General features: G+C 38.3%; 1 protein-coding gene across 1 annotated transcript in view; it reads right to left on the bottom strand.

The window, feature by feature from the left end:
* Nucleotides 1-25,001, bottom strand: part of RAF1 (Raf-1 proto-oncogene, serine/threonine kinase) — a 43,248-nt gene extending 18,247 nt beyond the window's left edge. The window contains exons 1-10 of the mRNA XM_042783097.1: nt 24,795-25,001; nt 16,085-16,197; nt 13,227-13,329; nt 12,633-12,790; nt 9,732-9,830; nt 8,434-8,587; nt 7,757-7,816; nt 4,878-4,905; nt 4,654-4,781; nt 3,979-4,096 (exon numbers count right to left, since the gene is read on the bottom strand). Coding sequence (XP_042639031.1) covers nt 3,979-4,096; nt 4,654-4,781; nt 4,878-4,905; nt 7,757-7,816; nt 8,434-8,587; nt 9,732-9,830; nt 12,633-12,790; nt 13,227-13,329; nt 16,085-16,197; nt 24,795-25,001 — 1,168 coding nt within the window. The remainder of the gene's footprint in view (nt 1-3,978; nt 4,097-4,653; nt 4,782-4,877; nt 4,906-7,756; nt 7,817-8,433; nt 8,588-9,731; nt 9,831-12,632; nt 12,791-13,226; nt 13,330-16,084; nt 16,198-24,794) is intronic.
* Nucleotides 25,002-27,864: the final 2,863 nt, after the last annotated feature.

The raw sequence follows: 27,864 nt of genomic DNA, 5'->3' as shown, positions 1-27,864 counted from the left end.
TGTTCTGAGGCAGGTGGGGACTTAGCCTTTGGTGGGGGAATACTGGGGATGCAGGTGCTGGTATTACAAGTTAGGAATCAGTTTCTGTCAGAGGATGTCAGAACTCACGCCTTACCCGGCCTCAAATCTACACATTTAGGGCTAGGCCCAAAACAAAAGCTGCTTTCCAACCTAATTGTGGCCATTCTGAGGCCAAGTCCATCATTTCCTTCATCTTCCCAGCACTCCACATGATCAGGCATTCAGTACTTATTGCTCATCCCACTCCCCTTTCAAAACTGTTTCTCTCAGATGAGTATGAACTAAATAGCAGTACTTTTTTCTTCTGAAATACCTGAATATCCTTGTAGCTGGGCAATCTTGCAACATCTGCAGGACTATATTCATTTATGTTATCAAGTGATATAAATGACAAAGGTAAATGGTCAGGTAATTTTTTTATGGAGGGCAATTTAAGGAGTACTTAATATTCATCAACTCAGAACTTCTTACTTTCCCTTGATAGTAAAGCGAGAGGCAAATGTAGTAGAAACAAGCTAAGACACTTTCCTATTGGTTATTATGTTTTCAGTAAAATGTGAAGTTGATAACTTACTCAAAGGTAAAGTAACTTACTCCAAGAAGGGCTGTAATAACTTGTTGAATTTAAAATGTTTTTACCTTTTTAAACACTAATTTTCCTGCATGACTCAACTCAAGGTTATAAACTCAGCCTATGCTTTGGGCTGTGATGGAAATGCCCAGATGTGGGTTATACCAGGCTGTTGGCTCTAGCCTAAGCGCTCCAAGGCTGTTTCTTCCAAGTTTGGGGTTCTGCTGCTGATGGGTGTTCTGCCTTCCCCTTCATGCTATCGTCTGACAGCTTCTGACGTTATCTCCATCCTTTTTAATGTGTTGTTTGTAATTAGTAGAGAGCTGGCAAATGTAACCCAAAACTTATGCTCAAAAGGAGACTCTGAGCATGGGCTTAAAAACTTCTCTGCTAAGAAAAGTTAATAGATCTGAGGCCTCCTCTTAGGTTGCTTTAGAACTTTTCCGTTTGCTTCACAGCTACCCTGTTGAGTTTAAAAAATCTTGAATAAAACCTCAACAAAAAGTTGTAATTTTTAAGAAACTGAATAGATCGTTATATTGCATACAGGTACCAGAATATCCTAAATAAATAAAGGAAAGCAGGAAGACAGTACGGTGCATAACAATGTAGAAATTATAGTTTACTTGATCCTCTCGTTTTTCTACTTCATTTATGGACTGTAGCTTATTTTCTGAAAAGCTGACATAAAAGCCCACTGGTTCTCCCTCCTCTGACTTTTGACATTCTTTAATTTACAAAATACTAGAATCCAAAGAGCATAAGACATTATCTACATTCAAACAGCAGTGTTTAATGGGGATGACACTGTAACAAATACATTGCCCTACCACAATCTAAAAGCCCATACCACTGAGAGAAAACACAAGCTCAAAAGGAGTACTGTGGTGAGTGCCTTAAATGAATCACAAAATAAAAGTGCTCTACCACAGGAAAGTTAAATTTGGGTACAACTTAAACTACATCTATTGGCTTTTAGCTCAGACATTAAAAGTGTTGTATAAAAATGATTAAATACTTCTAATGGAACCATTAAGAATAATATGCATTGCCCCACCTGCTACAATTACGAGCAGTTTTATTTTCTCAGATATAAGCCTTCTATCCCACAAAATACTTATATTCTTTCCCAAGGGATCTCTAAGCCATTTACGACATCTACTTGGAAAATAATCTGCAATAGTGTTATTTCTGTGACCCAGGAGGCAAGCCAATTAACATATTTGATGCAATTTTCTTTTTTTAATTGTGATTTGGGTGAAGATTTATAGAGCAAATTCACTTTCCATACAGCAGTTCACATACACTTTGTCTCATGACATTGACCGTTTAACCACAATGCAACAGTTCCCCTCCCACTTCCTCCCCATAGTTACCTCTTCCCTGTGTCCATCTCTCCATGCACTCCTGCCCCCTGAGCTGTCTCCCTATGCTTAAGCAGCCCTTCTTTCACTCATGATTGTTCTCTCCAAGGAGTGTATCTACCTGAGGTAAATGTTCAACACATATGCCTGTCTTTGGTTTGGCTGGAAACCACGGGTGTGGGTTCAATTCCAGACCTGAAGGGCAGCTAGGGCCCATAGTCTCAGTGGTTCCACCAGGCTCTATCAGACCAGCAAACCTGGTCCCCCCCCCTTTTATTTTCCTCCAAATGATTCTGAGTTTTGTTCCACGTTGTTCTCCCTCTCTATCAAGGATCTCCTACATAGATCCCCTTCCAAGTGGATGACAGTGATAGCCGGGTACCATCTATTTCTTCTGGTCTCATAGTCGTATAGACTGCAGATTGGATGGTGTACCAGTCGCTAGGACTAATTGTTTACATGAACTTTGGTTTTCTTCATTCTTGTTTGTTCTGGACGAGGAGAGACCCATTGTTGCATCTAGATGGCAGCTTGCTATCTTTTAAGATCCCAGTAGCTACTCGCCAAAGTAGGAGGTGGAACAATGTTTTGTATAGTATGTTATGCCAATTGAGCTTGATGTCCCCTGCGCCTATGGTCCCAAGCCCATAGGTTCAACTACTCGGTCCCTCTGGGTAGCTAGCTGTGACCAAGCAGTGACCACAACCTTTTGATGCAATTTTCAAAGGAATTATTCTATATATAATTTACAAATGTTTGGTCCTGCTCCTATCTCTTTAAAGATTCAGAAATTTGTCAGATGATTAGTTACAAGGGGCAAACTATGTACTAATGAATATAAGGCACTCAGAGATTCAGAGGTTTTTGTTTTGAACAAGCTCCATTCTTTGATATTCTTAACTTTTCTCAATTTTGCCTGTTTATCTAAAAGATACGTGTACTACAGTGGCATCCAAGCAGAAATATAGGCAGTTTGGCCCTTTAGGATTTTGTTTTATGGTGCTCAGAATTTAGAAGAAATGACTTTTTTTGGAACACTGCATTTTCAAGAAACTACTGCCCCCACCACTTGCTAACGTGCTAAAGCCAGAGGCATCAAAAACCTGACAGAAATGTTGGGTATGTCGCCAAGATGTTAAATGTTGCAAATACACAAACTGTAGTTACATTAATTAAAATATTATCTTTTGTCCAAGTGACAAAGTTTCTATTAAAGTTAAGAAAATTGACACTCCACCTAGACTCAAAAATAAGTCTATTTCATAGGAAGACTCACAACCAATCCCAAAGCAAAGCTCAGGGAACCCACTTAAGGAGGTTGCTGCCTCTCCTCTGCCCAAATGTTTGGCCATGGGTAAGTCAATTTCCCTTTCTCGACCTCAGTTTTCTCACATGCAAAATCTCTAAGGTCCTTTCCAGCTCCAAAGTTTTAGGATCCATCCTCTCCTCACAGCAGTAGATTCTGCATAATTTTAAAGGTACTTCAAAGCATGCCCCCCGTGCACATGCTATATTTGATCAACCTATAAGAAGGGATTCTCAACATGTGACTACAAGGCATACAGCCCTATGTTGTTGTTGTTATGTGCCGTCAAGTCGGCCCAACTCATAGCGACCCCTCCTTGGGTTTCCGAGGCAGTATCACTACAGAAGTAGGATTACCCAACCTTCCTTCCGAGGAGTGGCCAGTGGGTTTGAACCGCCAGCCTTCTGGTTAGCAGTCAAATGCCTTACGCACTATGCTACTAGAGCTCCTATACAGCCCTGTACACCAACAAAAATTTCAAATCTTGTTCACTAATTTCTAATGACCCTGGAAACTTTAAGATACCAATATAAAGCATTATGAGCCTAAGATGAACACTGAAATGTGATGGAGATATTATTATTCAGTAATCTTTAGAAGTACTCAAGTATCCAGAGCTAAGGAGCACACCGGGTCTTATCCCTCCTGGCCTTCTCTATCCTGATATATGACAGGACTCACAGAGGCCTGCAGTGAAGAAAGGGCCCTGTACCTACCATGCCACTTGCCCTTATAAACAGTCCCAAACGATCCTGACCCGATCCGAGTGGAGAGCATCACTTCACTGGCTTCTATTTCCCAGTAATAGCTTGAATCTCTCTGTCCACGAGGCCTCTGAAACAAAGAGAGATCATTAAAATACTCCATGGATTACTAAAGGTCTATTTAATGAGGGCATCAAAAAAAGAGATCTACCACCTCTACTCAGACAAACCAAAAATCCAAGGTCATCAACTAGATTGCAACTCATAGTGACCCTATAGGACAGAGTGCAACTGCCACATAGTGTTTCCAAGGCTGTAATCTTTACAAAAGCACATTGCCCTAACTTTCTCCTATAGAGCAGCTGGTGGGTTTGAACCACCGACCTTGTGGTTAGCAGCTGAGTGCTTTAACTACTGCATCACCAGGGTGCCAAAGACAGACCTTATTAACCATAATTCCAATTTGTGTCCCAACCCTAACACTTTCCATGTTAGCTGTGCCACCTTAAATGTCAGCAAACCAACAAGCTGTCCAATATATGTGTGCCAAAAATGACATAATATTTATAATCTCCTTCATTCAGTGCAATTTAAAATAACCTCCCAAAATAATTTAAAAGCATTCTAACTTCCAACTAGATTTCTGATTAAACCCTAATCTGCATGAGGTACTGAGGCCAGACTCACAATTTTGTTTTTCTCTTGGGTCCCGGATCCTGGCGCCCGCTCTCTCTGTGCCGGCACAGGGGTTTTGGACTGTGACCATCCTGTTGGGCTCAGATTGTTGGGACTGCTGGACAGGGCTGAAGGTGAGGCTTAATAGACAAGATAAACAAAATCCACACATGGATAAGCCACAGTATAAAGAGAAAAAGCCCATTATTATTTGCAACTTGACTATGAACAAGTACCTGATTCGCTGTGACTTCGAATTGCATCCTGAAACAGAAAAGGAAATCTGGTCAGCTTCAATACTAGAAAAGATTTTCTTTGGGGAAAGGAAAGGAGGGGAAGAAGATATGCAGGCAAAAAGTGGATTACAAAATCTCTAAAGTATAAAAGGTCTAATTACATACTCTAATCAACTTTCCTTTGATTAAATTCACCAAATGTCAGTGGCCACTATCTCAAAAAACTGTTTTCATCAAATATTAGGAGGATTGATACTAATTCCCCATAAACATAGAAAATACATTCTTTTCCTCAGAAGAAAACAATGAACACAGCAAACTGACAGCATTTCCAGAAGGCTAGCAAAGTTACTATCAGTTGAGATCCTTCAAAGATAGGAGATTTTGGTTTATTGAAGCTCCAAAAAATGAAGGGGGATAAAAACCCCACAAGATGTGGGATTAGGTGGAAAGCTCACTCATAGGAGTTCAGGGTACATCAACCAGAAGCTGGATGTAATAAAAGGAAGCAACATGACTACCTATTTTATTCAAATCTAAAATCATGGAAAGCTGGAAGGACCATAAATCTACATTTTACATTTAAAAAAAAAGAAAAACCCGTATTTGAATAGGTCAAGAGACTTGGCCAGGGTCGTACAGCCAGTAGACGGCAGGAAGAGAACTAGAACACCATGCATGGATCTCAGCCCAAAGCTTTTCCACCACAAAATGCTGCCTCATACTTTATGGAGTAAATTCTGAAATTAGTTACATTCTATTCATGTGAGAAGTCAAAGGCCACCTTAGGATTTCAGAAACTGTTTGGGGAACAATTTAAATCACAGGGACCTCCACAAGACCTCAGTCCTAATTTTCTGAATCTTCCCTTAGAGTAGAATTCGTAACAGACTAATATGAAACTACTTGGCCCCTATATCCTCAAAAAGGATATATTTTTCTGGGGATTCCTACTTCTTTTATTTTCTTTGAGTAACCACATATAAAGATATGATAATTTTCTCACACAACTATCACTAAAAGGTCCCTACTCAGTGTTATCTTTACAACATAAAAAGAATCATAAACTAAGTTGCTCTATCTCCTTCCTGGCCAACCCTGCCCAAGCATCTTCAGAGTTTATCCTTTAAGTCTGGTTCTGGGCATCCCAACCTGGCTAGGTTTCAGAATCACCTGGGAAGGTGTTTAAGAATACCAACTATCTCCTGCCCCACTGGAAATGAATGATTATGTCTGAGGAAGGAAAGGTAGGAAGCCCAGGAATCTGTATTTCTTTTAAGTACAGAATGAATGACCAGATAGGAAAACACTGGTCAAAAATAATCTGTATTGCAAATGAATATTCAGCACCTATAACTTCATTATTCAACTAATCTACTGTTTTTAGGTTTTTTTTTTTTTTTTATTCACATTGTATTTTTGTTGTTGTTGTTATGTGCTGTCGAGTTGTCTCCAACTCATAGCAACCCCCTCCTTGGGCTTCCAAGGCAGTATCACTATGGAAGTAGATTGCCCAACTTTCTTCCGAGGAATGGCTGGGGGTTTGAACCGACAACCTTCTGGTTAGCAGTCAAGTGCCTCAGGCACTATGCCACCAGAGCTCCCATTGCATTTTTACTGACCATAATTATATTCTCATGCCCTAGGATCTTTTTAATATCATAGCATTTTATTTCCCTGTATCCATTATATACCTCATATTTTATACTGAGCTAATTTCAACAACTAGATTGATTTCTCCTAAAAGGAATTTTCCTATCATCTTGTAATCTAAGTATTAGTCAAAAAAGTACAAATGGCTTAAACAAAGCAACAACATGGACTTTAAGAATGCTGAACTGCATGTGATAAAAAAATAAGAGAAATAATAATTTAGTGTTTCTAAAATATAGAGAGAATTAAGCACAACAGCTGTGATAATTATTTTATAATAAAAATTGAAGAATTTTCACTTTCAATGTTCCCTCTAAGTACTAGAGTGCTTATACAGGAACAGATCATATAATAGAAGAAAAGTAAATGATACATTATTTTATTATTTTACAGGCTAATTAAAACAGAAATAAGATTCATACATGACCCTCTTACAATCATCGTGTGATATGCAAAGTGCCTTCACAAGAACGAGTGAGGCCTCATATTTGGATATATTCAGAAGCCCACATTTTTGCTGAGTCCCTACCTCTAATTAGTACAACCTGAGAAAGCTGGAACCTATGTAAAGCGGAAACCTGTCAGTAAAGGAAAACTAAAAATATTTTCCATTAAAACAAGTGATAGAAAAGTGGTTAAGAATGAATCCTGTCAAAGGTGGAAAACTTGCAAGACTAGGAAAAACAAGGCAGTCCTTTCAAGTTCCAGCTGTCACAGTTTCACTGTATATCAAAAGGGATATGAGGTCCAAGTGAGATAAACTGTGCCTATGGTAACAGGTGTCCCTGAGGTTTTCCAAGGAAAAATTTATGATGTACAGAGAGCACAGTTATCTCTGATAAACTTTTAATAAAGGATGTTCCAGGGCATATCAACCAAACTGATAAATAGACTACTAATGATGGGAGCATCAATTAAATATGTCTAACATTTACTCTTTGGTTGGAATTTTTTTTTTTAAGTAAGTTTTTTAATGTCATTGGCCTCAAGACCTCACTTGAGAAATTTACTCCATCTACCAGCAATACCACATATAATACAACCTTTTACTCATATGTTGGAAATGTTAAATATACTCTATTGCCAAAAAGAATACATGGAAACCAGTCTGACAAGAAATATAAAATTTAAACTAGCAATTGTTTAATTTTTGATAGTCTACTGTCTGACAGTCTTAGCAATCCTGTTAATTACAAGAAAGCAAAGGCATGAAGAATAATACCTACTCTTCCCCTCAAATAAAATCGTCTGGACCACGCCCTGGGAGAAGCATTCAGGCTGTTATTCTAGTCCAAAGCAATGAGAAATAAAGAAGAATAAAGAACAAAGGAAGTATTTTGAGTATATTAAGTTTTTATTAAAGATGAACCAGAAAGCAAACCAAACAAATAGAACATACCAAAAAGTTGAGAAAAGAAAAAGCAGTTTGTTTTAAAACACTACCTTTGGGCACTTTTGTATCTCCCTAAATACCTACTTTTTAAAATCCTATGACTCTACCCTTTGATTTCTAAATAAAATCATCTGAAAGTCTTCCAGAGAGTTTGTAGTTCTCTATCAGTATTTTTTTCTTTCCCACACCATAATGAAACTACTCTTTATCTTACCCTAACTCACTGAAATCCCTAATTCAACTCTTACATGGAAAAATGAATTCAAATTTAGCATTTCTTCAGAAAAATTTAGTTCTCCACTTGAATGATATACCAATTGGATTATTCAGCCCAACTTAACATGTTATGAATAAAAAAGAATTCAGAAAGTTCAGGGGCCTGAGAAAGTGTTGCAATATTCCTGATTAGGTTTGAAACTCAAAATTCTTTGACAATTGTCAACACCACCCACAATAACTGACTAATTAATCACCACCCACAAAACAGTTTACCCCAAGGGGCCCTATTACCTCTATCACCCTGCTGTCCACAGGCAGGGTGGTGCTGACCATGTGGACATTAGGTGTGGAAGTCGACCTCTGCCTCTGGGAGAGCGAACCCTCAGAGGAGGGACTGGAAGTGTTGAACGTGAAGGCATGGGGTGTGGAGTATCTATGCTGAGAACTACAGAAGGACGAGAAGAAAATTCCATGAGTGGCACTCAGGCCTCCTATTAATACCACTACTTCATTTAGATACCCAGGGGTATCTTACCAGTACCACAATTTTTAACAGTTTTCCACTCTTTCAATATGCACCATTTAAAAATTCTCTTCTGTTCAGGTTTCTGTTAAAGTGCTCTTGCATGCAAATTTTTTTAAAAGGAACTAATAATACATGTGCTTTAAATTCATATGAAAAGTAGAATACTACATCATAAGTTTTCTTCTTTTTAATAAATCACCTCTATATAATACTCCACATTTTTACATGATAGATATATTTCACATATATATGTATTATCTTCACAGGCAATTTTTTTTGGTCAGACTTGCTTTTCAAATTATCAAAAAAAAAATAAATGAATAAAAATCTTACACAAATATATATCCAAGTATCACTTCAATACAAATTCCTTGTTCTGAGTTATGCTGCCCTTAACAATTTCCATGGTAGTTTTACAGAGGCCATTATCAATATGATTAACACATATACTAAAGTCAGTTATAAATAAAGACCTAGATTTTATTTTAGGTTCCAAATCCATGTACAACACTGAGTGAATCATGTGAACTCAAAAAAAATTCTGACTTTAAAGCTGGATAACAGAATATAGACAAATTATGAGCAAACTAATAATAAGCACATTAGAAAGGATATTTATATTGAAAATTCTTTAAGATAGCACTCTATTAAATACCATAGATTCAGCAATGCCAAGTTATAATAAGCATTTCAAAGTTGAAGATTTTATCTTCACTGAATCATTGTATACAGTTTCAGAACCCTTTCCACTGAGGTTCAACACACTGCTTATTGAGGAAGGCAAGATCTAAAGTTTTTTAAACTATGATGAGATATTATAAAGGCTGTTGTTGTTGTTAGGTGCTATTACAACAACAGGAGCTGTTACAGTCACTTTCTAGAATGTAAGAACTATAGGGACCACAAAGTGAAAAGTTCTACACTCTAGCAACCCCTATCTCTGGGATATCCAGGGCCGGAGAAGCAGCAAAAAGCAGCCAGGGAATACAAAGAACTCTCCTCTTTTATACCAGGCCAGACGCCCTACTCTCCCATGAGAGAAAAGCTACAAGTTAAAAATTACCTAACAGGCATCCGGGAAACAGATTCTCGCATCCGACGCATTGTCAAAGAAGGCAGTGCCGGGACCCCACTATCACCAACAGTGGAATTTGGAAACAATCTAAATGAAATCATGAAAAGACTGGCTTATAGATTTGCAATAATTTTGCAGAGTGTATCAAGCCTGCCTTGCCTCTTATAAACTCACAGCTATTCAAATTGCTTTCCCTGTCACATTTTCCTCTGCCATTTAAGCTACCTAGAGTAATGGGAGAAAGAACACTGGTGGCGCAGTGGTTATGTACTCAGATGCTAACCGAAAGGTTGGGGGTTCAAACACATCAGCACACTGGAGAATGATGTGGCAGTCCGCTTCCATAAAGATTACAACTTTGGAAACCCTATGAGATAGTTCTTTTCTGTCCTATAGTGTTACTATGAGTTGGAATTGACTCCATGACAACAGGTTTGGTTTTGGTTGAGAGTAAAGGTACCACCAACTCAAATGATTGGGTGTGAACTAGGTTAGAATTTTTGTTAAAAATTCTATGGAATGTGAATAGTATTGACCTGCCAATTAACATACAGACTCCAGCCTGCATTTTTAGCAAATACTAATATAAGTAGTCCAAGTCCACCTCTATCAATATGTTTTTTAAAACTATATTAGGGCATTTTATAACCTATATAACATAGAGCTTTCCGGGAAACACACACATGAAAAAACTAAAATATGAAGAATAAGTCATATTCTGCACCAAAAATCGTAACAAGAGAAAAAATAACATTAATATTAACTAGACACCTTCTTTCCATGAGTCAGGCACTTGTACACAGCAATTTCATATGTTATCATGGTCAACCCTCAGAATACTGCAAGGAGGGAATATACCTTTTTTTCAGATAAGAAAATTGAGGCTCAGAGATTACAGCTAGTTAACAACTGCAATGCCATGAATTACTTAATAATAATATGGTCCTTCTAGTCACAGTCCTCCATTTTTGTGATGTACTATAAATCCTAGCCTCTATTCCACCAGGTTCAAGCCTTTAAAGCTAAGGGGTCACCATCAGCCTGGAGGAAGTGCAGGTCTGATTCCAGCAGATGGTGGGTTGGGGACCAGAATCCTGTATATCACACTGTCTCTGGGCTTCCAGTATTCTGTTTTCCTGTTGCCTTCCCTTAGTATATAAGGAGCTTTGGTGGTATAGTGGGCAAAGTATTTGGCTGCTAACCAGAAGGTCGACAGTTCAAACCCACCAGCTGCTCCGTGGAAGGAAGATGAGGCAATCTACTTCCATAAAGATTTACAGCCTTGGAGACCCAACAGGGGTTGCTATGAGCTGGAATCGACTCTGGCAGTGAGTTTTAGACCTTTGGTTATGGTCCTATTTTGGAGTGAGTTGTCTGTTACGGTAACGAGGCAGGATCAGGGTGGGACATAATTTGAGTTACTACCCTTAGTTTTTCCTGAAGGTATGGTCTGCATCCAACATATATGAATGCTCTGGCAAAGTTCACTGTCTTGCTCTGGATCCTACATCTGGTTTGTCATCATGTAACCCCCAGTTCTTGGGCCCTGAGACAGCTGCCAGTCATGTGAAGTGCCAATTTGGGTTCGTCAGCCCCTGTAACCACCATGTGAGTGAGAGAATCCTCCAAACTGACACCTGACCTATGGATTTGGGACTTGCCAGCTGTCACCACCATGCGAGCCATTTCCTTGGCAGTTGGTGAGCTCCATGAGATACTACAGCAAAATACAAAACCCCAAGACAGGAGGGAGAGTACTAAGGGGAGGAGGAGGAGGAGGACTTGAAGTCAGAGATGATGGAGTGGTACAGCTGTTTGGAAAAGTTGGACATATGGGACATCTTTAACCTCCACCTCATAGGGACTAGCCTTGTCCTGATTCTTCTAAAAGAAATTATTAGCAATAACAAAGCCAAGGTTCTGACGCCTGTCTGTTGGGCTCCAAAGCCTATAGCATATATACCACAAAAGCTCCATTAGTAAAAGCAACATGTGACTACCATGAAAACAGAAAAGTTCTCATCATGGTTTAATGATAACACTGTCATTGTTTTTTTAGCATCCTCAAAAAAGGATAAAAGGTTGACTTTGACTTAACAGACAAATTGGATCTTTTTATTTAAACCTTCCTAACAAAGAAATAGATACCCATCTATATGAAATATATTTTGATAACAAGTCTGTCTCATGAAAAAATAAAGCATTTTTAAATTTTTATATTCAAATCATTTGAAGTCCACAAAATGTTTTCTCCATTTTTAAGTAAAGAAAATAGCACCAACTATGCTATCTATTCCATCTCAGTGCCAATAACTATGCTCTGTATTTAACAAAATACAGAGCAGTGTACAGTAGCATCTTAGTAGCTAACACCATTAACAGAGAAAAGATAAAAGCCTTTTTCTCTTTTTCCTTTGTTCTTTTTCTGACTGATTCATAGTATATCAATCTCTATTTGATGATAATAGGTCCTATTTGCTCATTTTAGAGGGTTGTAATTGCCATCCTAAAATCACTGGTTTCATAACAGCCATGCTTCTAAAGTAGATGGTCTTCAGATCACAGTAATTCATTTAACGAGTCTGAAAACCAGGCTTGTCAGTCAAAATATGCAAAAAACAAAAAACCAAATCCACTGCCACTGAGTCAATTCTGACCAAAGTGAACCTACAGAACAGAGTAGAACAGCCCCATAGGGTTTCCAAAGCTGTAAATCTTTACAGAAGCAGACTGCCCCATCTCTCTCCTGTGGAGCAGCTGGTGGGTTCAAAATGCCCACTTTTGGCTAGTAGCTGAGCACATTAACCACTGCACTATAAGCACCCTCAAAAATGTTTGTACTTTTCTCCTTCCACATTCTTTTGGGAAAAAAAAAGAATGACTTCTTACAAGAGTTGTCTGATATTACTCCAGTCCACACACATAGTAGGTACTTTGGTGCTACAGTGCTCATGAAATTTGTAGCCACAAGTCTGACATCGAAACCCATTTAGCAGAAATTTCTGACAGATGTCACAAAAGGCAAGCTTCAGGAACGTCTTCCGAGCCTAGAACAACAATAACACAAGTATAAAGCATACTGAATAAATAAAAGGCAAAAAATGACAAAATAATTTCCTCCTTGTCCACCAAATGAGTTTTTATAGAGTGAAGAATCATATGTCCAACATTCACAAAATTTAACAATAGAAATTAAAGTATATCTCTGATAAAAGCTTTTTTCTCTTTCTGTGTCCCTTCGTTCTTTTTCTGACTAATTCATAGTATATCAATCTCTATTTGATGATAATAGGTCCTGTTTGCTCAATTTAGAGAGTTGTAATTGCCATCCTAACCTCAACCTCAAAAGTGCCCTACTGTAAACAACAACAGATCTAGAGCTGTAAACAATTCAATTTATGTATTTATTACCTCTAAGAAATTCTTATTATGCCAATCAAAGCAACCAACATGCCACCAAAATGGAACAGAGATGCAACTTACAAAGTTGTGTGTCGTGAGGGGAACATGATCCAAGAAATCTACTTGAAGTTCTTCTCCAATCAAAGAGGCAGCATCAGTATTCCAATCTAATCGTGCTTTTTTACTAAAATGAATTTTAAAAAGCATAAGGAAATATTTGAACAAGGTAAGAGAGTTCAGTACCAATAAGCACAGCTACATTTATTGCATCCTTATACACAAAGTACAAAGTATCTACATTATTTTAATCCATACAACAAAGCCATTAAAAAAAAAGCAATGAAATAGCACAATCCCCTGATAAACTAAATATATAATAAACTGAACTTTGTGACATTGAAACCTATAAAAATCCTAAAATGCTGTATAACATGGGCTATAAACATTACCATGGTACCAAAATCTAGTTCTCTCATTAGCCAACTTCAGTCTAGAAGATACACAACTAGAGAAGAACCAGAGATGGAATGCACTTTTCTATTAATAAATTTTGGCTCAAATCTGTAGAACTGTTTGCAGAGTCTATAAATATTAAGGTGATGGCAGAATGCAAACTGCTTACACTATTTCCAAAACTGTCTTAAAACTTACTACAAGACCTCTCTATAAACCTAAAGTACACAATATTGGCAGATACGCTAAAGTAAAAATTAATACCCAGTTCCTTTCTCAAGTCTTTTCCAGGTAATCTGGCCTATTTCCTGAAGGAAGAATATTCTCAGATATGGAGAGAACAACACATACACGTTGTTATTATTGTTAGGTGCCACTGAGTCAATTCTGACTCACAGTGACCCTATTTACAACAAAAGGAAACAATGCCTGGTCCTACATCATCTTCATAATCATTGCTATGTTTGAGCCCGTTGTTGCAGCCACTGTGTCAATCCATCTTGTTCAGAGTCTTCCTTTTTACTGACCCTCTACTTTACCAAGCATGATGTCCTTCTCCAGGGACTGGTTTCTTCTGCTAACATGTCCAAAGAAAGTAAGAAGAAATCTCACCATCCTCCCATCTAAGGAGCATTCTGGCTGTACTTCCTTTAAGACAGATTTGTTCGTTTTTCTGGCAGTCATGATATATACAATATTCTTCATACATAGTATCAATCAAACTTCTCCCATCATCTACCAGAAACCTATTCCAGATACTTTTTTTCCTGGTTATACAACAGCAAATAATCCCTAGCAAATAACTGTTTAATGTAACTCCCTATACTAGGTCTGGGAAAACACATATCACTCCCAAAGTCCTAATTTTACCTAATTTGGGGGTGGGGTTTTCCTCGGTTCTTCATCAGTGTTCAGGAGTAGTTTGTCCTAGAGAGAATCCAGGGCCACTCCAACCAGTGCAGCCTTGGACCATAGTAGACCAAGCCACTCTGTGTCTCATAATTAAAGAGTATTATAAATTGGCCTGGGAACCAACTTGGGACCACAACCAGCAAAAACTGACATCTGCTTCAAAGATTTCCATTTCAAAGAACTACCTCCTAAGCTGAATGAAACAGCGATATTTATGCTCCCTTCTTTTAGGAGACTCATTCTTTCTGGGTTATTCTCTCAAACTGGAGAACTCTTAGAACTGTGAAAGATTAAGAGGAATGTCTATTGCAGAGGTGCCATTTTCCAAGAAGAGGGTTAAAAGAAACTCCTAAAAGGTTTCCCCAGAGTTTAGGGGAATTGTTGTTAGATGCCCTCAAGTTGGCTCCGACTCATAGTGACCCTCTGTACAACAGAATGAAGCATTCCCAGTTGTGCACTATCACCACGATCCTTGCTCTACCTGACCCCACTGTTGTAGCCACTGTGTCAATCCATCTCACTGAGGGTCTTCCCCTTTTTCACTGACCCTCCACTTTACCAAGCATGATCTCCTCCAGGGAATGGTCCCTTCTGACACATGAAAGGAGGTAAGATGAAGGCCAGCCATTCTCACTTCCAAGGAGCATCTGGCTGCATTTCTTCCAGGATACATTTGTTCGTTCTGGCAGTCCATGGTACTTTCAGTATCCTTCACCAACACCACAACTCAAAAGCATCAACTCTTCTTAGGTATTCCTTATTCACTGTCCACCTTTCATATGCATATGAGGCTATTGAAAATGCCAGGGCTTGGGTTAGGCACGCCTTAGTCTTCAAAGAGACATCTTTGTTCTTCAGCACTTTCAAGAGGTCTTTTGCAGCATATCTACCCAGTGCAATACGCCTGATTTCCTGACTGCTGCTTCCATTGGTGTTGACTGTGGATCCAAGTAATATAAAATCTTTGACAACTTCAATCTTTATGGATAATTACTGACAGCTCTGCAGCTTTGGGTTATTACTTCAAGCCTTTCAGGGAATATTTCTATCTTACTATTACCATCAGAAACAAGATTAACTATAGATCTTCCCTGAAATAGAAATTTTGTAGCATTTTTAACTCTGTTAAACAGCAAGGATTCAGAAAATATTAAGCTGAATAAAAATGAATGACTGAATAAAAGATTGTAAAATCTCTTCAGGATAGGATTTTTAAGCTATAAAACAATAATGCAACACCTTCTGAATAGCTACTCTATGCAGTGCACTATAGCAAATACAAAGAAAAATATTTTTTCTCTCAAGAAATATACTGACATTATTGTTTCCATAAATGGAAACATTAAACACCTATCATGTACTTTATTTCTCAATAGAATGTCCAAGCAGTAATTTCAAGTTCTTGGTACTTATTTTTCTAAATTGTCTCTTTATAAATAAGAATATACAAAATACAAATATACAACAGTCTATAGGAATTTATACAATTTTTTATAAAAGAAAATATAGTTATTATTTGAAGTAGGAAGTCCTATCTTGCGTGAAGAAGGTAATAACTGCCTTCGAGCTCTTACCCTCTGTGTTCGTGGAGAAGTCGGAATACTGCACAACATTCTGGTTGCAAGCCCCTCACCTTGAGGGCTTTCATAAGGCAGTCATGCAAGCTCATTCCATTTCGCACATTGACCTACAAATAAAGGATCATCTTTAAGATTAAACACAGGGTGCAGCTCCCCTTGGAAAGGTGGGCCAGAGAAATAAATGCAATACTCCATTGTGTTTATGTAGAAGAATATTCATGACAGCACTGCTTATAATGGTACACACACACACAAATACAAACGGAACTATATGAATGTCCAAATAAGTGAGTGTTTAAATAAAGCATGGAACAGCCATATTATATAAAATTATTTAGTATTATATTACTATAAACACCCTAGAGGGGTTTATATAAATCCATGATTTATCAATTAGAGAAAAATAATTTGCAGACTAATACAAACAGTATGATTATTAGAAAAGGAGGAAGTCTACACATTATATGTTTACATATGTCATATGGGTGTGGAAAGATATATACCAAGTGGCTGGGAGAGATAAAATGATCAGCTTTTCCTTTATATATCTTTAATTTGAAATACTTATCTTAAATGCACTCCACACTAGCAAAAGCAAGCAGGAAGCTGAGGAAATAGAGCTTCTGCCCTGCTATGAGGGAAAAAAACATCAATGCTGGTTTAAATGAATGTGCATAAGGTAGAGGACAGCCTAAGCAGAATACACCCTATACCTAACCTTCAAAAGCCAGGCAGGCTTTCAGAGGTCTACTGGGAAGTATGAGTGCCAAGGAGGGGTCACTATGTGTCAGATCCGACTCGATGGCAGTGAGTTAGTGTGTGTGTGTACAAATATATATACATACATGCATAAATACATACACATACACACACATATATGTTGTCACACACACACACACATATATATATGTTGTTGTTATGTGCCATCGAGTCAGATCTGACTCATAATGACCCTTCTTGGGTTTCCAAGGCAGTATCACTACGGAAGTAGACTGCCCAACCTTCCTTTCGAGGAGTGGCTGGTGGCTTTGAACCGCCAGCCTTCTGGTTAGCAGTCAAGTGCCTTAGGCACTACACTACCAGAGCTCCTAGAATATATAGATATATATACACACACACATACACACATACATGTAGATTAACTGCTTCAATAAATCCTATTTTTAATTATTTTTTTTAACAAGATAATTATATTTGTAAATAATTTTTTATTATTTTTAAAGATGGGCTCCACATTAAGATAGTACAACATACAACAATTTGAATTTGTCGAACAGATACATTCAGGAGGTGATAGGAGTGAAGGAGGAACATTCTCTTGGAAGAATTACATGAGAGAAACAAACAAACAAAAAACCAAACTCACTGACATCAAGTTGATTCCGCCTAATAACAACCCCCTTTGGGTTTCCAAGGCGGTAAATCTTTACAGAAGTAGATGGCCAGTCTTCCTTCCACAGTGGCTGATGGGTTTTAACCACCAACCTTCTGGTTAGCAGTCAAATGCCTTAGGCACTATGCCACCAGAGCTCCTTCCTGGGAGAAAAGGAAAGGGTTTTCCAAACTGCAAAATCTCCTTCAGAGATTCTGATAGTTATCCTATGCTACTAATGGTTTGTCGTCTTCAGAAGATTGTGGAAAAACAAGGTAGGAGGGGCCGTGCTGATTCTTCAAATAGGTGAAAGATTTCTTTATAACAGGAAGCCTCTGAAAAACTGAACTGCGGAGCTAGGACAAGAGTGACCTGATACTTCTGACCTATATAAATGTATTACTTATTAAAAATGAATAAATATAATTAACATTCTTTAAATGTTTCTTGTACACAGTGAAATATTCTACATAAAATGATGCCTGGGATTTGTGCCAAAATAATTGAAAGGAGTGGATGGAAATAAAGATCAAACAAAATTGCCACGATCTGGGTGGTGGGTATATCAGATTCATTATTCTAACCTCTCCACTTTTGTGCAGGTTTAAAATTCTCCATAACAAGTTTGTTTTTTCTTTTCCTTTGAAGCAGTGGTATTCTTAGAAAGATCTCACTAAGTTTCAGCTTTCCAGAAACAAAACGCTTACACTGATCTGAACTATGATGATACCAAGAATAAGAAAATTGAAAAATAATACACACTCACTAACAGAATCATAACCTGCATCAAACTGTGCAGCAGGGCTTTGAAAGCTGTAAGGTGATACCTGTATTTTATCATCAATATTCACTGTTAAGTCCCAGACTTCAAGAGCTAGGCAGGTCTTTAAATATTCTTTAATCCAGTGGTTCCTAAATGTGGTGAGCATTAGATTCACTCTAGTAACTTGTAAAGTAGGGATTCCTAGCTGCCTGTGGTGTAGTGAATTATTTCATATGGCTCTTCTAGTCCTGGTCTTTGTAACTCCCACCAGATGACTAGGTGGATTTGTGACCCACCAAGGGGACTGAATACATTGCTAACAATGTAAATAAGGTACATGACACCTTTGTGGGGGGTGGGACCATGCAACTATATGTATGAAACCCTAACTTAGGTATTGGTCAGTTTTGCCATCCTGTCAGGCTTAAAATGAGCTATCCCAGAGGTGGAAAGGGAGGATCTCATTACCAGTAAGACAGAGAAGAGCCAAAAGTGGTGCATACCTTTGGACCCAAAACGATGACAGAGAGACAATGGCAGCAGAGGCAGCAGAACCAAGAGACTGGCAAGAGACAGAGCAGCGGGCTTTCTGGCTCACGGAATGAGAAGCTGAGTGCCTTCAGGCAGAAGTCTTGCTGGTGGGGTGGGTGCCTCTTTGAGTACCAATCAGCAAAGGTAAAACAGCTTTGTAATACTGGCCTGAGCAGGGCAGAGGCAGAGACCAGAGAGAATGCCTGTGGCACTGCTGTAAGGAAGGTATCCTGATTGAAGTATTATATCCTAGTGTTCCTGAACCTGAATTGTAACCTGTTACTTCCCTAATAAACCCTATAATCCTAAGTATTGTCTGTGAGTTCTATGCGGCCACTGCAATGATTTATCAAACCCAGCAGAGAAGTAGAGAGTGCCATGGGAGGGATGGCTGGTGCCGGAATTAGTGGAAAGGTTGAGGGTAGAGGCATGTCTGACCTCTGCCTCATAGGAACCAGCCTTAGTCTGCTGATGGTGATTTTCTCTCCCCCTTGTGAAGTTAAAGGAGGATGGAAGATGCTGCTCCCATGTCCTTTTTGCACCACCCCACACCAACCCATCCAAAGATTCTGATTCAGTTATCCTGAAATATTTCCAGGAATCTGTATTTTAACCTGCTTGTCAGGCGACTGTAAAGAGTGGTACTCAGTTCTGATCCAATCACTCATCTAATAACAACAATAATCATTTAGCCAGAGGCATATTTGTTTAGAAAACAAAATGGGGGGGGGGATGCTAATTCTGACTTCTAAAATTACTTAAATCAGATACAAATCCTCTTTACTTCCTTCTCTTCTCCACAACCTCCCAAGGATACCTGTGGGAAATCAACTAAATTTAAATAATTGAATTATTTAAATTATGGAGCTCAGTATATGATTATGAAAGCCATCCTGGGTTCTGGGAGTGAGGCAAGCTAGGGATGAGTAGAGACATTTTATTGACTGATGGGGGTGCTGGCCTAGCAAGTAATACCTTCCTCTTTCATTCTTCTCCTGAAGCTGGGTGCCTAGTTCTTACAAAGATAGGTGGTTCTTCTCTTGGAAGAAATAGCAAAAAAATAGCAAAAACTAAGCTTATCTGTTAGAACCTCCTCATAAACTGTAGAAGTAAAGTTTCCAAATCACTGTTTCCAAAGACCTATTTGGCAAGTGTAGCAAAATCTCCTCAAAAATAACCTTATTTGGGGACCAGGTTTGCTGGTTCAATAGAGCCTGGTGGAACCACTGAGACTATGGCCCCTAGCTGCCCTTCAGGTCTGGAACTGAACCTACACCTGTGGTTTCCAGCCAAACAAAAGACAGGCATATGAGTTGAACATTTACCTCAAGTCGATATACTCCTTGGAGAAAACAATCATGGGAGAAAGAAGGGCTACTTACGCACAGGGAGACAGCTCAGGGGGGCAGGATTGTATGAAGGGATGGACTCTGGGAAGAGGTAACTATGGGGAGGAAGTGGGAGGGGAGCTGTTGCATTGTGGTAAACTGTGGTCAATGACATGAGACAAAGCATATGTGAACTGATGTATGGAAAGTGAATTTGCTCTGTAAATCTCACTCAAATCACAATAAAATAAATAAATAACCTTACTACTATTCTACTTATGAGTCAGTCATTACACTAAGCACAAGATTCACTTTATAAAGGTCAGGAAAAAGAGGTCCAAAATATTACACAACTTGACTAGATGATACAGTTAACAGGTAATACAAGGATTTAAATTTGGGTGAGGTTGTCTTGAAAATTCATGAACTTACATCATTATGTCAAACCAAGTTCTCCAACTTCCAGGCAAATGGGGAGTAGACGGAGATGGGGAAAAACCTCTTTTGACAGAGAAGAAAACAACCCTTTCATATAACCTCAGCAACAGTCATCATGAAAGCCACTGTAACACCCAGAAGACCAGATGGTCTTTGGCTTGCCATCACATTCCCACTTTCTACCTGGGCTCCCAAATTAAGAATAAAATTGACAAACTTTGTAAACTAGAGACAATTATTCATATACAGGGTATTATTACTAATTATTTTGCCAACTACTAAACTTTCATTTTTAGGAAGAGGAACAAAAACAAATTTGTTGTTAGTTGCCATCATGTCAACTGCAACTCATAGTAACCCCACGTGTGCAGAGCAGAATTGCTCCACAGAGTTTTCAAGGCTGATCTTTTGGAAGCAGATCACCAGGCCTGTCTTCCAAAGCACCTCTGGGTAATCAATGTCATGAAACAAACTGTATATGAACTACTGTATGAAAAATGAATTTGCTCTGTAAACTTTCACCCAAATCACAATTTTAAAAAAATAAAGCATCTCTGAGTGGTTGTGAACCACCAACCTTTTGGCTAGCAGTCAAGTACCTAACAGTCTGTGTCATCCAGGGACTTCCTAAAATAGACTTACTCAAACTTTAATTGGCTTTTTCAGTTTCACCTTCAGTTCAAAATGAACCTAAATATCCAATACTATAACTGGGAGGCCCACTAGGTTCATAAAAGAAATACAAAGGAATTTATTATTAGCAAATGGGAGAAAGTAGAACCATTGGAAGCAAACTGAGAAAACTCTGGGACTAGACTTCCTAACCTAGGATATGCTTCACCTGAGTATACAGTATAAACATAATGCATTAATTTTACACAAAGTATGGGGGGTGGAGGCAGAATGAGGCACAGAAGTTTTGAGCTAAACTTTTCTCACATGTTCAAGCAAGCAAAGTCAATACAATTTAACATTTCTGTTTCAGCCAAGTAGGTCCCTCCCTGTTCCCCAGGACAGTAGAAAACTTTTTGTTGAGCTGTAAGTTCTTAGAAAATTTGGAATTTTGTGTCAGAAAACCCTGTAGCTGGGTCCTACTTTGATGCCAACATAAACCTGTCACTGGTACACCAAAAACAGACTATTCTGAACTAACTACCTGGTAGAAATGTCATGGAGAAGAAGAAAACATGATTTCTAAGCTACTTCCATTCCTGCCTTGCTCTGACCTATATAATATACCAAAATAATACTGAGAATAGTATCTTCTTTTCCCACTCCCCAAAATATACAATGGAGCTTTTCAAAGAAAAGTCTTTGATATACAACATACACTTACACACCAAGAATGAACTTTTTTTAAAAAAAAAAGTGGGAGAAAGGAAGATATTCTAGGCAAAAGCACTAGTAAATGGGGAAAAGATGTGGAAGGAACACAATAACATACAAAGTGGACTTCCAGTAAGATGGAGGAATAGGCAGACAACTTACACAGACCCTCTTCAACAAAGAAAAGAAAAACCAATTGACAGAGATACAGAAGATAATCCTAGAGCCCTGAGCTTTGAAAGGAACTATACAGAAGTGGATTAGGCACCAACTAGTGGAAAAATCTGACCAAAAACAGTGAGTACAGAGACGGTCAGAGCTGCAGACTGTCATCTACTCTGACAGGGCCAACAGCCTGATATTTCCAAGTGGTCTTGGAACCTGAGAATTGACCTAAATATCAGCCCTGATTACCAAGGGTTGGAGGGACAAGTATACTTGTGGCCTATGACTAGAAAGGGAAACATCAAGGAGGGAGACAACATGAGCTGTTAACTTTCCGCTATCCGGAGGGCAGAGCCATTTTAATTGTTTACTAGTAGCAGCCATTTTGGATATTTAAAGTGACCCAGGGCACAGCCATTTTGAATGTTTACAAGTTGTGGCCATTTTGGATATTTAAAGTGACCGAGGGCGCAGCCATTTTGAATCTTTATAAGCAGTGACCATTCTGGATATTTAAAATAACCGAGGGTGCAGCCATTTTGAATCTTTACAAGTGGCAACCATTTCGGATTTTAAAGTGACAGCACTCTCATTCAGATTCCAGGGACCTAAGAATAGGGTCTATTTGCCAAGGTCACCAGGGTCATACAAGAAGCTGACAACAGGAAAGGAGACAGGGGGTGAGTATATAAGTGCTGTCAACTAACAAATAGAGGAGCACAGTACCCTGCTTGTGTAGATAACATACAAACAAAACGAAAATCATGGGCAAGTCACTCCAACATACAATCACCAATTAAATAAAAACACAAAAACGTCACAATGCCTCAGAGATAACAGAGCATCACAGTCCATACAAAGAAGCAAGATAAAGCAGGAGAAACAAGGGACCAAGTTACAGGCCCAAAACACACCCCTGAGGAAGACACAGCATTGGAACTCCCTGATAGGGAGTTCAAAAGAATTATATTTAGGTATCTTCAACAAATTGAGAGACAGATCAAGGAAAACACAGAGAAAACCCTAGAACAATTTCGAAAGACAATACAAAAACAAAATGACAAAATAAATGGAAAATTAGAAAATGATAAAAAATCTACAGACAGAAATCCAGAAGATTAATACTAAATTTTCACAAATAGATAAGACATTGAATGGGCAAAGGAACAGAATTTAATCAACAGAAGACTAAGTAGGGAGATTGAAGGCAAATTCCTGAACACTTCTTCGGAAAGGGATCAATCAGAAAAAAGATCCAAACAAAATGAAGAAAGCCTAAGGTTCATGTATATACCATCAAAAGGAATAACCTACGTGTAATAGGAATTCCAGAACAGGAAGAGACAAATAAAACCACAGAGAAAACTGTCAAAGATTTGTTGGAAGAGAATTTTCCTGGTATGATGAAAGATGAGAATATATCCATTCAGGAAGTCCAACAAACCCCAAATAGGATAGACCCCAAAATAAAATCATCAAGACATATCATCATCGAACTCACCAAAATCAAAGACAAAGAAAGTAACATGAAAGCAGCATGGGAAAAACAAAAAATTACCTACAAGGGGCAACCAATAAAACTAAGCTCGGATTCTTGGCAGAAACCATCCAGGTGAGAACACAACGGGACGGTATATATAAAACCGTGAAAGAGAAAAATTACCACCCAAGAATTATGTACCCAGCAAAATTGTCCCTCAAATATGATGATGAAATTAGGACATTTCCAGATAAGCAGAAATTAAGAGAATTTGTTAAAACCAGACCAACCTTATAAGTGATGCAAAAGGGAGCCCTTTGGACAGAGAAGCGACAACAGTCAACAACAACTGACCATTAACACACATGATGATATAACCCAGAAACCAACCCAGCTATGGAAGTATCCGAAGGAAATAAGCCTACAAGATTGTAAACAGGGAACCAAAGACATCAATTGACAAATGAGGACAACTACAAAACAAAAAGAGGGAAAAAACTGTGTCGTTACATAACTTCTAGATGGTAGGGAAGTCAAGAGGGAATGGACTGTTCTAAACTTGAGAAGAAAACTATAAATCACAGGGTAACCTCAAAGAACAATGATAAACCTTCACATCAAAAAAGAGGACTAGCATAAATGTTCAGCAAATACTAAAATACCAATGAAGGAAGTAATAACATGATTCATAAGCAAAACGAGCTCAGCATAGAAAATTATATGGAACAAATAAATCGACACCCTGAAAAAGCATATAACAAAAATGACAGCAACAAATTCATATTTGCCAGTAATTACGTATCTGGCAAGGGACTTATCACTAAGATTTATAGTAGAAGAGTGGATGACCAAACTATGGTACATACACATAATGGAATGCTATGCAGCACTAAAGAATAATGTGGAGTCTGCAAAACACTGCATAATATGGATGAACTTGGAGGACACTGTTGTTGTTGTATGCTGAGTGAAGTAAGTCAATCACAGAAGGACAAATATATATTAGTTCGTTGTTGTGGAGGATCAAGGAAAGGTTTATATATGGAGGGAAACTTACTTTATTGGTTACCAGCAGTGGGAGGGGAGAGGTGGGGAGGGAACACTGCAAAAAAAAAAAGAAAAAAAAAATGCATTGACCCATGTCACTTTAGTTTTGTGTATTTCACAACTGGAAAGCCAATTAATAAAGACCCTCAATGGCAATGAAGATTTTGCTTGTCTGTAAGTTGAGCAACACGGTCCATAATGTTTTCTATAGGCAGGTAGATAGCTAAATATTCTAAAAGGCAGTATTTACATACCACTGTTCTTTGCTTGTTTGGCAAGAAAACTCGGATAGTGTTACTCGTCTTAGAAGAATCTGTGAGTTTGCCATCATCTGATGCCCGACGCTGATAGCCAAACTGCTGAACTATTGTAGGGGACATGCAGCTGGAGCCATCAAACACCGTGTCTTTGAATCCAAAACCATTGCTGATCGTCTTCCAGGCCCCTTGTATGTGCTCCATTGATGCAGTTTAAACGATAATTAAACCTGGTAAGAAAAACAAATAGTTATAAATCTAAAACAAAAGTAATTAACTCAATAACAAATCATACAGAGTAACTGAAAATATTAATTATTTTTGGCATATGATAACTTCTACTTAAATAAGTTAACTAGAAAAGAAAACTTGTATATTAGGAAATTACCATGAAGTATTCTATAGACAACTCAAAAATGAGGAAACCAAGAACCAGAGGTCAAAAGACTTATCAAGGGTTGTACTGACGGTTAAAAGCCAATTTGGAACATGAGCTCAAGGACTCTTGACTTTCCAGTCTAATACTTTTTAAATTACATTTCCTTTCTTCTTTTGCTACTGCGTATTATGAATAACTACTGTTGAGAATAAGCAACACATGTATTCACACTATGACAAATACAAAAAAATGTAAGCTATAATTTCTGCCTTCAAGCAATGAAACAAAAACTAGTATTTCTAGAATGTATGTTGTCATTGTTAGGTGCCATCAAGTCAGTTTTGACTCACAGCGACCCTCTGTACAACAATGTTTGAAACACTGCCTGTGCTATCCTCACAATTGCTACTATGCCTCAGCCCACTACTGCAGCCACTGTGTCAATCCATCTTGTTGAGGGTCTTGGTCTTCCCCTTCTTCAGTGACCCTCTGCTTTACCAAGCATGATATCCTTCATCCAAGGACACTTCTCTCCTGAAAACATGACCAAAGTACGAGAGACGAAATCTGGCCATTTTTGCTTTTAAGGAGCATTCTGGCTCTACTTCTTCCCAGATAGATTCGTTCATTCTTCTGGCAATTCATGATATATTCAATAATCCTTGCCAATACTGTAACTCAAATGCACCAATTCTTCTTTGGTCTTCTTTATTCACTGTCTAGATTTCACATGCATATGAGCCTATTGAAAAGACAATGGCTTGGGTCAGGCGCATCTTAGGCTTCAAAGCAACATCTTTGCTCTCTAACACTTTAAAGAGGTCTGTTGCAGCGCATCTGCCCAATGCAATGTCTTTTTTAATTTTTCTTTTTCCTTCTTCACCCAAATTAATATGTGTTTACTCTCTAGTTAGCAATTTATCCTCCCTTCTCCATCCACCTATGGTAACCATCAAAAAATATTTCTTCTTTTTTGTGAAACATTTTTCTTGACTTTTTATAAGGGGAGCTCTGGTAGCATAGTGCCTAAGGCACTTGACTGCTAACCAGAAGGCTGACGGTTCAAACCCACCAGCTACTCCTCGGACAGAAGATGGGGCAATCTACTTCCGTAGTGATACTGCCTAGGAAACCCAAGGAGGGGTTGCTATTAGGCGGGTCTGACTCGACAGCACATAACAACAACACAGAAATAAGAGCCATGATACAATAGATATATGCACACGTATGTTCATCACAGCACTATTCACAATGGCAAAAAGATGAAGACAAACTAAATGCCCATCAATGGCGGAATGGACCAACAAACTATTGTACATACACACAATGGATTACTATGCAACATTAAAGAACAATGATGAACCTGCAAAACATCTCATAACATAAATGAACTTAAAGGACATTATGCTGAGTGAAGATAGTCAACTACAAAAGGACAAATATTGTATGAACACTATCGTAAAATGCCCTTTGATTTCCTGACTGCAGCTTCAAGTGGTGTTGACTGTGGATCCAAGTACAATGAAATCCTTGATAACTTCAATCTTTTCTCCATTTATCATGATGTTGCTTACTGGTCTAGTTGTGAGGATCTGTTTTTTTTACACTGAGGTATAATCCATTCAATATGTAGTCACTGATCTTCATGAGTAAGTGCTTCAAGTCTTCATTTCAGCAAGCAAATTTGTGCCATCTGCATCTATCATAGGTTGTTAATGAGTCATCCTCCAATTCTGATGCTGTGTGCTTCATATAGTCCAGTTCCTCAGATTATATACTCTACATATAGACTGAGTAAGTATGGTGAATGGATAAAACCCTGATGCACACCCTTCTTGATTTTAAACTGTCATTTCTGTTTATGAGCACAATTAAATGTTCTGGGATTCCTATTCTTCATAATGTTATGTATAATTTGTTATGATCCACACAATTAAATCCCTTTGCATAGTCAATAAAACACAAGTAAACATCTTTCTGGTATTCTTTGTTTTCAGCCAAGATCTATCTAATATAAGGAATTATAATCCATGTTCTATGTCTTCTTCTGAATCTGGCATGAATTTCTGCCAGTACATAGTTTTTAAATTGTTTTCAGCAAAATTTTACTTGCATGTGATATTAATGATATTGCTCAATAATTTCCACATTCTGATAAATTCCACTCGATAATCAACTTTCTTTGGAATGGGTACAGATATGGATCTCTTCTAGTGGGGTGGCCAGGAAGCTGTCTTCCAAATTTCTTGGCAAAACCCAGTAAGCACTCCAGGGTTGCATCCATTTGTTGAAACATCTCAATGGGTATTCTGTCAATTCCTAGAGGCTTGTTTTTTGACAATGCCTTCAGTGCAGTTTGGACTTCTTCTTTAATACCATCGGTTCTTGATCATTTGCTATCTCTGAAATGGCTGAACGTCAACCAATTCTTTTTGGTACAGTGACACTGGGTATTCCTTCCATTTTCTTTTTTGCCTTCTGCATCATTCAAAATGCTGCCCATAAAATCCTTCAATATTGCAACTCAAGGAGTTCCGGCAAGATGGCGGACTAGGCAGAAAGACTGCACAGACCCTCTTCAACAAAGAAAAGGGAAACCAATTAACACTGACACAGAAGATAATCCTGGACCCCTGAGCCTTGAAGGGAAGGATACAGAAGTGGACTAAACCCCAACTAGCAGAAGAA

Source organism: Orycteropus afer, unplaced genomic scaffold, assembly GCF_000298275.1.
Source record: "Orycteropus afer afer isolate SDZICR_OR568_19922 unplaced genomic scaffold, OryAfe1.0 scaffold00661, whole genome shotgun sequence".
In the NCBI taxonomy this organism is placed as follows: Eukaryota; Metazoa; Chordata; class Mammalia; order Tubulidentata; family Orycteropodidae; genus Orycteropus; species Orycteropus afer.
Note: the sequence above shows the minus strand (reverse complement) of the source record. Positions and strands in the feature narration are given on the sequence as shown.